This window comes from Chenopodium album, chromosome 3, assembly GCF_948465745.1.
Source record: "Chenopodium album chromosome 3, dcCheAlbu1.1, whole genome shotgun sequence".
Taxonomy (NCBI): domain Eukaryota; kingdom Viridiplantae; phylum Streptophyta; class Magnoliopsida; order Caryophyllales; family Amaranthaceae; genus Chenopodium; species Chenopodium album.
The window spans coordinates 1,669,392-1,683,282 of record NC_137836.1 but is presented as its reverse complement, the minus strand read 5'-3'; the positions used below and the strand labels follow the sequence as shown (position 1 = coordinate 1,683,282).

The 13,891-nt window shown below is 35.0% G+C and overlaps 1 protein-coding gene across 3 annotated transcripts; it reads right to left on the bottom strand.

Moving 5' to 3' along the window:
* Positions 1 to 1,044: 1,044 nt before the first annotated feature.
* On the bottom strand, positions 1,045 to 13,627 carry LOC145623685 (uncharacterized). Of its 3 annotated transcripts, none has more exons than XM_081676539.1 (9): positions 12,746 to 13,627; positions 8,030 to 8,215; positions 5,633 to 5,725; positions 4,445 to 4,627; positions 4,266 to 4,368; positions 3,993 to 4,178; positions 2,272 to 3,479; positions 1,724 to 2,126; positions 1,045 to 1,474 (listed from the first exon to the last, which is right to left on the bottom strand). In XM_081676539.1, the coding sequence occupies exons 1-8, from the start codon at positions 12,971 to 12,973 to the stop codon at positions 1,725 to 1,727; spliced, it is 2,589 nt and encodes an 862-aa protein (XP_081532665.1). In that variant the 5' UTR covers positions 12,974 to 13,627; the 3' UTR covers positions 1,045 to 1,474; position 1,724. The 3 variants fall into 3 exon arrangements, with proteins under 3 accessions (XP_081532665.1, XP_081532664.1, XP_081532666.1); XM_081676538.1 differs by having other exon boundaries at positions 1,762 to 2,126; positions 12,746 to 13,624; XM_081676540.1 differs by lacking the exon at positions 12,746 to 13,627 and adding an exon at positions 9,995 to 10,364 and having other exon boundaries at positions 1,762 to 2,126.
* Between the last annotated feature and the right edge of the window lie 264 nt (positions 13,628 to 13,891).

The following is a 13,891-nucleotide window of genomic DNA, read 5'->3' as shown; positions in this document are numbered from 1 at the left end:
ATCAAGTTGCAAACAGTGATTGAACAACTCACCAAAAGTACTGAATAAATGACCTTGCTTTTTCAATATATTAAGAAAAATTTGTTTATCTGGCAGATTAACTTGTATTTCCCTAAAATTAAACTTCTTTCATAGAATTGATGGTAGAGGTGAAATTTGGTCTATTACTCTTCTATTATCAATCGAAGTTGTTTAAACATAAAATAAAAAAAAATAAAAAAACCAACCTGTTTTCAAAAAAATAAAAATAAGGAAAAATTCATATTCGTAAGTATGATTACCCTAATTTAATCCAAGGAAAGTATATATACTAATATACATGGCAGCTTTGTATTAGTCATAATGATATTATATATTCTGTACATTATAATACTAATTATCCCCCAATTATGGGAGTAAGAATACTTTAAAACGATCCATACAGAGGTCCTATATCTTATGGAAGAGCCGTTTTATAACTTATAATTATATTGATTGGACTTTTTAGTATATCCTGCTATTTTTAATTGATGATCATAAGCATGTCATTAAAATTAAAATAGAGGAATATTTTCTACCAGAAAAAGACTCCTAATAATTTTTGAGAAAACATTATAATTCTCAAAGGTCAAATATATGAATTTCAGCCCAACATTTCAAAAGTTAATGTAGTATATTATTAGTGTTTTTTATAAATAATTTTGATTTCTCTATAAAAGAATTGTAGTGTGAAGGAAGATGTGTACTCAAAAAATTATTTTTATTTCACTATAAAAGAATTGTTGTGTGAAGGAAGATCTGTTTACTAAGCATTTTATTTTATAATGTTGGTCCAATAATTCATTGACAGTCCTTAATAAAATGTATGTAATACAAAGGATTAATGATCAGCATTTAATATAGTGTTCGACCAATGTTTTCGCGACACGAGCATTATAATTCAGTCATGAATCTGAGCAGAAGTGTCACAAATCTACTGAAAATGCTCTTTGATAAAAAAAACAATAATGCAATTGTGGGATTTATTTGGAATAGAAGTGTCTCAAATCTAAATTGTAAGGAAACTTTGGTAAAAGCCAGGGAAGTGGCACCCAAACTCACTATTATCAGCACATTGATCAAAGGGTTTGTAAGCAGTATTCCAGCTTCAGAAAGAATACACTCCTTCGATACTCGTATATGAAGTTATACACTAAACATCTACAAGATTTGCATTTCAAAATTTATCTACAAATGCAACAAGGATTACCAAAAACGCGTTAGAATCATCAACTAGGTTCCTAACTGTAATATAGCTCTTTAACTGTGAGCTACGAAAACTCAACATAATGCAACACAATTTCGTAAAATGTACAAAAATGCCTCTAATTAAACCCCTGGCTGAAAAACCTCTAGTTTCTGCTATGTGGTTTCAAGCTTTCAGCTACGCCACTGTCAAACAGACAAAGGGGGGAAGTCCTCATCGTCTTTAAGGTGGTAAGACTGCAGAGTGAGCCTACAAGTTCCAACACAGGAAAAATAATATTATTAACAGCGAGCTTTCTTGCCAAACTAGTTTGATATAACTGCTGATTTTAAGTATTTCAAAAGCTGTATGATATTAGCTGTGTAACAGGCTGGAAATTAGTCTATAATGTTAACTTGACAAACTGATGACAAAATCTAAAATCAACCTTTTTCTTTTCCAAAAAAGAAAAAAAAAAAGTTTTAAGAATAGAAATAGGGGAATTGATAAGGAACACACCCTAAGTTTGTTGATTTTGTTGGAAGAGATTCAAGTACCTGTCACCATTCACAATAAACACACTCTCTCCATTTTGGCTTCCAGGAGAGGGGACTGAATCGAGTGGCTCACAACTCTCTGTATCTTGGAAGGCGGCTTCCAATGGCGGGTGCCCAGGAGCAAGAGATTCAACAGCCTTCTCAGAAGTATGAACAAATCCATTGACTTCTTTGTAGACCTTACCCCTAGGTGAACTTTCAAAGTAATCCGAAGACTTCGGCCTCCCAACGCCAGAACGACCGGGAGATTGTACCTGTGAGCTTCTATCTAGAGATGCTGGACCACGGCCATTGGTCCTAGGAGACTTCAATTGTCCCTGAGACCTTCCCTTTACAAAGGGCTTTTCTCTGTATGAGTGATGGTTCTGCAAAATGATGAAGCAAGAATCAGTTTCGACAAACAGAGAAAAGAGTAGACAATGACATTGATATCGGTGGAAATATGTCCCCGTGTAGCAAATAAACTAACAAATATGAAGTATAATAATCCAGCAGCTAAACTGTGTATACCGTTATGGGAAAATATGTTCCAGTCCCTCGAGCCTTTGGCATCTCATCCACATTATAAGTACCATGTACTGCTTGAGAATTCATGGGAAAGAAGGCAGGTCTGGAGGCATTCATTTGTGGGACAACATCCCGCCTGAAATGCACCGAATGCCGAATTACATCCCACGGAATTTTGGGTGGGAACACAGGAGGCAGGGTCAAATGAATGGGCTGCATGGTCATTTGCAACCCATGATCGAACCACCACCGTCCATATCCCAGATTTTCAAGATGACTGTCAACGTCCCCTGACAGGTCAGGGTGGAGTATCGTTGCTTCATGGCTTCCAGCAGGCTTAGAGGAAAATTTATTCCGATAAACATAATGTGAATCTCCCAAGCAGTGAGCACTCACGTTCATAGATGAATAACTAGAGTCTGACACCAGGTTATTGCATAAATGAATATTTTCCTGCTCCCCAGATGCTAAGTTTCTACCATCATGGCATGTGTGTGGTCGTCCAGTAAATTTCTTACTGATAGTTGAAAGAGAAGAATCTGTGGGCCGCTCATCATCTAAATATCCATTTTCCATCATTCCATTCTCAAAGGGCTGTGAAGGAATTAGGTTAGAATTAGATGCATGATCTATGTTAGGTAAAGGAGATTTTTTATCCTCTTCTGTATATGGGGAAGGTTTATGACTATGATCAGCTATTCTAAGATCCTGAATCCCATATGTTGCAAGATCAATGGCATCACCAGAATGACGGCTTGCAGAAGCAGAAAGTTCATTCTCAGATGACTGAGATGCTGGCAGAGTTCTACAAGGATCTGCTCCATTTACACCCCTACGATTTTCAATTTCAATCCTCTCCATATAGGTTCCAGGCCTTCTAAATTTACTGACTACACCATGTCGTGTATCCCAAGATCCTATACAATATCCAGTGGACTGGTCATTGAAATCGACAGGTACTTCTTCAAGAGCACAAGTATCATCTAACCTGGACTCGGCAACAGATATGAAAACCTCCGGGGCAAACCCATTGCACCCAGGTGTTAACACAAGATCCTGAACATCAGGTCTCTGTCCTTTTCCATGTCTATCCAGTGTGTTAGTAAAAAACTTACGGACTTCTTCAGCTATGCTTTCCTGAGGCTGCAACAGAATTTGACCAAGTTTACGAGCTCCATATGTGAAAGCACTCCTTATGCGGAAGAAGTTCCCTGCACAAATTGAGCAGGCAATGTCAAATTATAGAAAATCATAATAGGAAATTCAGACACACCAATATAGAGCAATTTCAGAATCTGTATCCCAACAGCTCCAGATATATTGAATTGTCAAGGCAGCCCCTCAATATGAAGTCATCACTTTCACTTCCATGCATGCACCAAAAGTGTCTCAAATGTCCTATAGTTTTACAGATATTCTTCTCATATTAATATGTAGTAGCCAGGAATCCAACAGTTTAACGCTACTTATGTTCCAGAGCTTGTCAAACAAACAATACAGGCAATTCAGTCAAAATAGAAGAGGTAAAAACAAAAGAAGATTTAATTCTTTAATTGTAAAATTAAGTGAAATGCTGATTTTAGATGCCATGAATTTCTATATGCAAAATTTATCAGCAGAAGCATATGAATTCTAGTTGAGGTTCTGTAGAGAATGGACTGATTTTCATATTATTCAGCAGAATGAAATAAAATAATGAACTGATAAAAAAAAAAGTCATATACCTTTACTGACACTGCGGCCAAGGTTGTTATTTTCTTTAAGAGGGTCAACTATATTAAGATGCTTCTGCATAAATGTCCTGTAATTTGTCTCATTTCCTCTGGAGGGGACAGAGAATTTCTTCACACACTCCTTCAAAAAATCATCACTCAGCAATAAATCATCCCCGCTGCTTTTTGGACTCTCAGCTGCAAAGTCCAATATACTACAAGAATGAGCATTCTAATGACCTAAGACATTTACGGTTAGCAGAATACCCATTTGTAGCTTCTTACCCACTATTTCCGGCAACGAGGATACATGTACTGGACCATTTAAGCTCACACAAAAGTTTTCCCAGTCAAATTTGCTGAAGTAGTCTAGGAATTTATGTAGAACCTAAAATAGTCAAATTAATTTAGTATGCACCACAAGGCAATGCCCTGAAATAACTTTTAATCCATGATTGACTTACTGCCAAAGGACCGTTCAAAGATGAATGGAAGAGATGGAAAATGTACAAAACCAGCGTCTCCAAGGCATATGTAGATATCAAACCATGATGTGCACCCAGTATACGGCTCTCATAATAACACCAGGCCTTAATCAAAATGATACTGCGCTTAAATAGATGATCTTTGCCAATTAATCGATCCACCTGCAATGATATCAATATAAATTTATATGAAGTAAACAATGTCACAACGAATCAAGAAGTCAATTTATGTCAATAAAAATCACGACACAAAAAAGTTGAACTATCCTACAAGTAAGTGAGCACCTTACATTTGAGTTAAATATAACTAATTGACATGTCCTCAGAGAAGTATGCAAAAATAATAGCAACTCTAGTATAAAAAGCAGAAAATGATAATCATTTGTTATAGTTTCTTGGCAGAAAATGGAGGATTCTAGATTTTTAAAAGTAATCTTTCAAGATTTAACCAACAAAATGATAATCATTTGTTATAGTTTCTTGGCAGAAAAGGGAACCAAAATACATCTAATGATACCATAAATTTTGTATCGCCAACTACCATCACATTGAGGTTCCAATCAAAGCAACCTTTTATGATAGATTGATAGTGGGATACTAAGACGTATGCAAACTTATGCTCTTCACCCAAGAATGAGCTAAGCAGCCCAGTGGTATGTACTTCAGAGACGAGTTAATGAAAATAATAACGTAGAAACATGGAAACGAGATTTCCTTACAATTATAAACGTGGAAATGCAAAAACTAAAGCATTAAATCAAAATAAAAATTGATTAAAAATCCAAAATGGTTTGTATAATTTTCACAAATATTGTGAGACAAAGGGCATGAAAGCTAATCTAATTTAAAAAGACTTCAGAAATAAATCATCATTTTGGGCGACTGAATATCCTTGAACGATTCTACTCATTCAAAGAAAATGTTTACCCCCACAGTTTCCTTGAGTTCCAAGTTTGGGAAACTGGAAACATGACCTTCATGGGAATCTCCATGCTTCATAAGCATCCATGTCCAAGGAACCCCAAAAATGAATTGTGCACTTCAATTGGATATAATAAAATGGCTTGAAAGATTGTATACTCTTTTCACAACATATACTCTTTTCACAGAAATTTGCATTCCAGACTCATAAGACATTAGAAATCTCAAAGGTTAAGAAGAACGGACCTCCTCAAGAAAACATAGCGCGCACAACCCTCCTATTTGATTAAACGATATGTCTACAACAATATTCTGTACCAGGCATTTTACAAGCTTAACCTGCAAACAGAAATTCCAAACCATAAACAGATCACGTATTTTTCTAGGGGGGGAAAAAAGGGTAAGCAAAGGGTATTAGATATTCTAGGACAGCAGGAACTAAATTTTGAGATTGAAGATGAAGGAATTTTCTAAAATGTGTGTCACATGTTGCTGAAGTAAAGCTAACATCCATATTTTTTAAAACAAAAAAAAAAATCAACATTAACAAAAATTTCTTTTCTTTTTCTTTTTCTTTTTTTTTTTCCAATTTTCTACATCACATCAGTATTGCCTTTGAAACTGCCTAAACTACTACTCTTTCAAAAGGAAGCTAAACTAACAGCATCACAAATCAAAGACAAAACCTTAACCACAACATCACATTATGAAATTACTTTCTGTTTATACAATAGTCACATTATAATAACTTCACGACGATAATGATGCATATATAAGGTAATAACTACGGAAAGAACTCAATTCACAGCATAACGGCAAAGAGGGAAAATAAGGATATGTAAGCTCTCGATCCTTTTAGTCATGCTAAAACATGGAGTGTCTAGGCTCAATAGTCTCTAGACAACAAAACTATGAAAAGTCCTTGGATATCCATCTTCAGAAAAGAGACACATCACACTGGGGAATTAATTGACCATGCCAAACCAAAAACAGCAATCCAATTTTAACTCTGTAAACATGTTGACTTGTAAAAAGCAGACCAAGTGAAGCACTGGTAAGGAGGATTGAAGAGTGGCAAAGAGTTGGGATCAGTGGATCACGAGGAGTAGGGGAAACCTAAGAAAACTTAGAAGAGGGTGATTGAGAGTGATATGAGTGCTTTAAGGATTGGGGAAAATATGGTGTTGGATAGGGCGTAGTGGAGGAAGAAAATTCACATCCAGGTTGTGTAATAATTTAACATATATACACGTACACTTTGGTTTACTTTATTTTAGTACTTACTTCTATTATTGACCCAATTCGTGTTTTGCGAATTTTACATATTTCCTCTGCTAACGTTTCTCAAACCTTTATGTTTTTTACTCGCATGTTTCTCTTCTCCTTTTTATCCCCTTACCACTCTAATAAAACTCTCTTAAAATTTATTTGTATACTCTTTCTGTTTCTCACTTTAAACACCTGTTTTTAAAAAGCTTTTATTCAATGATTATCTTGTTATGCTCTTGATCCCTTTCATACAGTTCCTTCAGACGATTCATGTTAGCAGGCCCCAATTCATTTTGGGACTAAGGCTTTGTTTTAGACATAAAAGTGTTCACTTGCCAGCTGCAAACTTCCTTTTTAAAGATCCTTCAGAACAACCACACCTATTTATTCTCTCAAAACTAGATAAACTTGTCTTTCTTAACCTTCATCAATGAAATGATTTAGAATTAGAACCCCTATGTTCAATCAGATAACATCATTTTATCTAAACATGTTTGTTCCGTTAATTACAATTCATTTACCATGATCCAACTACAGTTAAAGAAAACATAGCAACAAAGTAAAGATAACCTTTAATTATTAGGTATTGTTACAATAATCAGAAATGACATGACATATATTGTGCATGTGTACGCGCGCGCGTGAGTGTGAGTGAGTGTGTACGCGCACGCGTGAGTGTGAGTGATTGTGTGTGTGTGTGTGTGTGTGTGTGTGTGTGTGTGTGTGTGTGTGTGTGTGTGCGTGGAATTGCATATACATAATGAAAACAAACGAGGACTAAATAGGCTTTTCAACTCATTTCACTTTTCTATTTTTCTTTTGTTTTATATTAACAAACAATCCTTCACGCTTTATAGTGAACCAGTACCTCTCAAGGGTCAACGAACCTAGCTACACGAGTCAACGCTTGAGAGTAGGGAGGGAAGGTGAGGGAATCTCCACTACTAAGAACAAGTAGAAGGTGAGGCTCAAATTTGTGACCCAAAAGTCACAAGGTAAATTTACCACCATCTCCACCAAGTTAGATTGGTAACTAATCATTCACGCTTGGTTAAGAGCAAACACTTGGTTAAAAACAATGGATTGGGCATAAAAATACAGAAAAGAGACAAAGCATGAAAACTATAAAATCTTAGTGGAGCACAATATGCATATAACAAAGTGATTGAAAGTAACCAGCAAGGGAATAGATATGGAATGTAAAGAGTATGAATGAACAGTATAATTGATTCCAATAGGGGGGAAAGACCAAAGAGTATAGTTTAACTCACAGCATTGTACAATCATTGTATCTATTCCTAAAGCAGCATTAAAAAGATCAATCTTATGGACAAAGAAATGGCCACCAATTAAATATTAAGTTAAAAGATAGACCTCTGCACGAATATACTGCACATCCTTTACAACAAATTCGGAGGCAGGGTTACGATCTTCTTCTACTAGAACAGTGTACACATCATTTGCAAACGCTTCCTCAAAATTAAAACCACAAAATGCAGTAAGATCAATGTCCCCATCAGGAAGATATGTCTTCAATGGTACTGATCCGAAAGGGAAAATCTGACAACATCAAAAATAGAAGTCAGCTTTAGACAGCTAAATATCATCACGTATGTAAGACCTGTTGCAGCTATAGAAACATTACACATGATGTCCAGTTAATGGGGAAAAAAAAAATTGAAAAAAAATTAAAATTAAAATTATAAATGTGCAATAAACATAAAGCTTCTTGAATAGCTCCAATTATGCTAAGAGTTAAGTTGAGCCTATACAATAGCTCCAACTTATGTATCATCCTTTCGCATGACAGTAAGAAAAATATGATCAATACTCAAGTCAATGTTAAAGCATAGTTATGAGTATGTCATGTCAGTATCTGCATCTTTGCACATCTAGAGCAAGAGTAATCCCTATTTTCTTGAAAAAATAATAAACCAATTGTACTGGAAGCAATTAGCTTCTTGATTTCCCAATTAATACATACAACTTAATTGTATTAAATACACAAAAATTGTGTCCTCCTACACATAATATATTGATTATTAAATCTTTAATTTCACTATGACTTTACTTACAACTAGCACTGCAGTCTGTACTTCATCCTCTTTTATTATGCTGTCCTTCCCAATCTAACGTACACAGTAACAAGCCTTTTGCCCTAATCGGCGTAATGTTCAAGTCACAGCAATTAACAATCACCATAACACCATAACTACAGAATGCAGGAATTTCCCAATACGGAGAAGGATTGAAGAAAACAATTCTCTTCATTAGATGTAGGGCAACAACAACAATAAAAAAATATATATAAAAAAAAATAAAAATTAAAAAAGCTGATTTTGTCTAATTACCAGCTCCCCCGCCCCGGCCAAAACAAAGGCGGAACTGCAGAAGGGGGGAGAGTAAGGAATTATAAAATAAAAGAGTGAAAGCTAGCAATATCACCAAAGCAAGAAAAAATACGGTGCTTCCTTCCTAACAATGATTTTGTAGCCGACCCACTTAGTTGGTAGAGCCTCAAGTAGATTCAAGAGATAATTCTTTCAGGCTATCTATGTCGCCAAAGCAAGAAAAATACAGTGCTTCCTTCATAAACCATCAATGATAAAGTTTCCTAGCAATGATTCTATAGCTGAACCACCTAGTTGGTAATGCCTCAAGTAGATTCAAGATATAAACCTTTAAGGAATATAATTCGATATTCAAAGATATATACTTAACCTCATCCAGCCAAATGGTACAACTGAGGGAGCAGATCTATCCATGTTCAGATATAATTATATCCACCTAAGCTTGTAAAGGAACAAGTGCTTCTTATGACACTTTTTTCCAACAATATTACTATAACATGTTTTCCTGCAAAAACATTGAACGTTATGCACATGCTTTGGGACACACTTCTAAGTTCTACCACATCAGATACACTCTGATATGTGAAAGAAGATGGAGAAGATAGGATGGGTGGTTTGATGACTCCAAGTAGAAAGTAAAAAAATCTTCATGGGCACTTGACCCATTGAACCTGTTTCCATAAATGCTAAAAGCCTTCACATAGAATCATTGTTTAGAGAACCTGGTAATTTGACATCTAATCAAAGGGACATGATTTTTCATATTTGCCAATTACTACTTTTCTAATACGGAATATTGTGACTTACAATCTTCTGAAAATATAATCATTGTTTAGAGAACCTGGTAATTTGACATCTAATCAAAGGGACATGATTTTTCATATTTGCCAATTACTACTTTTCTAATACGGAATATTGTGACTTACAATATTCTGAAAATATAAGCTACAAACCTGCCAGCTAATTCATTTATACATTTTAACACTACCTTGGCTAAAACAACCATAATCACTCTCTCTCAATTAATGAATTCAATATTATAATCTGTGAAACCATAGACATTAGCAGTTGCACAAACTTCCTTGCCGTAGAGAACCCTTTTGTCTCCCTTCTCATTTGCTAAAGTTGCGAGTGAAAGTTTGATATTAATATAGATTAGGAAAGAGTAAGGCAAATTATGAGATAATGGTGGTCAGTAATGAGAAGGAAGAGAATTACTGCATTTCAAGAGTAAGATTAGATCTCAACATTAAAAGGGGAGAGGATACTCCTTCAATTTTACAGGGGCAAAAAAATTAGGGATTCCATTGGGCGGAATTCGCAGTTTTATACTACCTCTGTCCCTTTTTGTTCTTTATGCTTTCCACACAAGTCAATTCCTTTTTGTTCTTTAAACTTTAAATTTATTCCTTTTTTGGCAATGATTGTTTATTATTTTATCTTCCCATACCCTACACAATCACCCTACTATTATTCTATCCTCCCTTACCCCACACAACCACCCCACTTATTCAATAGCTTATCATGAATTGCCCCGATTCCATGCATTTGCCACATGTTGCCCACTATTTAATTCTCTTCTTTTTGTCTTAGTTCTTATGAGAATAGTAATTGTCAAGGACATAGAGGATGGAATTAGTACATGAAAGTGTCTTAAGAAAAAAAAGCTGAAACGTCACAGAATTGGCACATTTACTAGCTTTACACCGCTTCTTAATTTTATATGGACAACAACTCCTTTAGCATACCATGATGATAACATAAAATTGGTTAAAAGGCTACAAAACATATACTTTTCAGTGAAATTTTAGCACCATTGTGTTCTATAAAATCCATGGATCAGCCTCAACAAGCAATAGCTATGAGTTTCACTGAGTGAATGACCTCTACTTCACTGTATATTTACTCCAAGCTCCTGCTTACCCCTAATATTAACCCAAGTAATTCCACCACATCCCTCCAGCATAGTGTCTAATTCATCCAATGTTCCACTGTTATTCATTTCACCATTAATTATGTTATCTTCGAAGCAATCTGTCAATGATTTTTAAGCTTCTGACTTGTAAGCGATGTGATTAGACAAGGACCATTTAACCAATTTTATTTAAAAAAAAAAAAAAAACTATTGAACTAAAATATAGTATAATGACTCCCATCGAAAACTGGCTCATTAGGACATAGATAGATATCCCTTGCTACCAAAAACCCACAAACACTACAGCCATGAAAATCCATATTATATAAAGGTGCTCTCAAACATGTATTACAGGAAGCAATCCAAGGGAAGATGACTTAGATTTTTCTGTGTGTAGGACTACAAGTGAAATAGAGTTTTACTTGGTTAGAATATAGGAACCATTAGAATAATGCAAGAGTTAACAACAGAATACAATGCATGAAGACTAAAAAAAAAAAAAAATCCCAAACAATGCCCGCAAGTATTGAGAGCGCAGCCATCTAACCACTGAATCAACAAGTTCAGTGTTTTTTTTTTTTTTTTTTTTTGAATAATGTATCAACAAGTTAATAGTTTTAATATGTAGAGCTTCTCTTAAGTAGGTTCCAATGCGGCACTTTCGACATAAAGCCACAATTCTAGAATTATTTTATATTAAAAAAAAAAAAAACAATCAATCATAAGTCCCAATGGAGAGGCTCAGGTTTCCTTGCAAACCCATCTAAATCCTCTACAAAACCCATTTCTATCAGGAAACATGAGGCCTACAGTACAGTTCATATCGAGCCAATGGACGAAAGGATTTGACAAAAAATTATCCAACCAAACTCACCAAAAATGAGCATTATCAGAAGATTCATACATTGTATTCAGCCATTGTCCCATTGATCCAAAATTAATCAACAAGAATCTTGGGAGGGGAGGATATCATATGAAAAAGGAATACCTCAGAAGCTTCATTCTGACAGAAAATTATCCCAACCAAGGACCTTTAATAACCATCTTTAATACGCAAAAGAAAAAAACCATTTTCCCTTTCAATAGTACACTCGTTCATAAACCCTTTTCCCTTCCATAGAACAATCAGTCAAGAACACACATATCTAGTACAGGATAGCATGTCATGGACACTGATTCAATCAATCCCAGATTAATTCCCTCGTTCATCGTCAAACACGTTACGAATCCAGCCATAATCATCACCATGCAAGACTTCAAAAGCATATATCTATGCTTAAGAACCATATTCTCATGAAGGATCTAGCCAACAACCATCTATTTGTAAGAACCATACACAAATCACACTTGTGTCATGGTCCTCGTAAAATCATGCAGGATAATTTGACAAAACAAGCTGAAGAACCCCAAGGGACAGCCAGAACCATCCTTTCAACAGATTACCACGCACTTAACACACACACGCGAATAATTACATTCATAAAGCATCTCAACAAATCACTCACCCAATGATAACCTACTGTAACAACAATAGCTATTCGAAATAAATCCACCCTCAGCTGCCAATCATCGAATTCCTTCCTCGAACTTTTTATAAACAACTAATTTCTTATCTAAAATCCTACTCATATTCATCACTCAACCCTTTTTCCAGCATTCACAAACATCCCACAAATTGAACAAAAGATACACAATCACCAAAAATAACAAAAACACAAGTACAATCAATTTACATACACTATATAAAAAACATAAATAGTAGGGATTAATCAATCAAACAATTAATTAATCAAGCAAAGAAATAAAATGCAGAAAATATCTAACCTCACAACCAAGACAATTTCTAAGAAGCCTTTGAACATAATCAACAACATCTCGTCTCCTCTCCTCAGAAACAACAGTGGGTTGAACCTGCAATATTATTTCATGGGTCGCCTGCTCGGCCCGGGCCCACACTTCCGGGCTAAAAGAGGAGAGAGAAAGAGAAGAAGAAGATGATGGTACCGGAGATTCTTCCAAAACGACACCGTTTGGTTCTCGAAAATCACCCATTCAGTAGAATAACCTTATTTTCCCCAAAAAATCAAGGAAAAAAAACCTACAACCTCAAACCCCCCAAAATAACACAAACCCAGAAAAATTCATCAACCCACCAAAACTATATAATCAAATTCTTGCAAATGGGTCAATTAAAAATCGGATTTTTGGATAAGGGTTTGATGCAAAAGAGGGAATTATCAACGGAATCGAATCTGGGCACTAGCTCAAAATGTCGAATTATTTACCTAAAATTAATCATACAAAAATTAAAAAAAGAAAAGATCGAATGTCGAATCCAAATAAAAAAAAAAGGGGGAATTAAATTTTTTTTTGTTGTTGTATTCAAACTTATCATCAGCAGAAGCAGCATACAAATCCCATCAATCTGTCTCGATTCTCCTCTTCTCTCTCTATCTTTCTCGATCTTTTTCTCTCTCCTCGAATTTTTTTAATTTTTTTTTTTAATTTTTTGGGTATAAAATTTTTGCCCTCTTTAATTTCCTCCGTTGTTGTCTGTGTCCTTGTCTTTGTCCCTGTTTAGTGTTTAACCTTCTTCTTTTCCTCTTTGTCTAATTTTCACACCTTGACCCTTTTCGTTTTTCTGGTTTTTTTAATTCTTCTTTATTTATCATTAGGCCTACCGTAAATTAGGTCTTCATATCGCGTAATCGCTTAATTGGTAAATTTATACTCCGTAATATGTCTAAACGTGTCGTATCGGCTTGTATTTGTGCTCATGCTCATGCTTATACTAAATTATTAATCAACTTGAAAACCTTAACCCTAACTCAAGCTAAATTTATGATTAAACAATATGTATCATTTTTAATCGTTTAGTTAAAAGTGACAAAAAATTCTAACAATTTTTTTTATCTGATTTATATCGTATTGTCGTGTTATACGTTAATAACTTAATTTTGTTTAGAATAT

Excerpts from the sequence above, each read along its gene's own strand:
- LOC145623685 (XM_081676538.1), bottom strand. The coding sequence starts at position 12,973 with ATGGGTGATTTTCGAGAACCAAACGGTGTCGTTTTGGAAGAATCTCCG. Across the intron at positions 5,726-8,029 it reads TGCAGTATATTCGTGCAGAG|GTTAAGCTTGTAAAATGCCT; the intron begins GTCTATCTTTTA and ends TTCTGTTTGCAG. Across the intron at positions 2,127-2,271 it reads GAACATATTTTCCCATAACG|AACCATCACTCATACAGAGA; the intron begins GTATACACAGTT and ends ATCATTTTGCAG.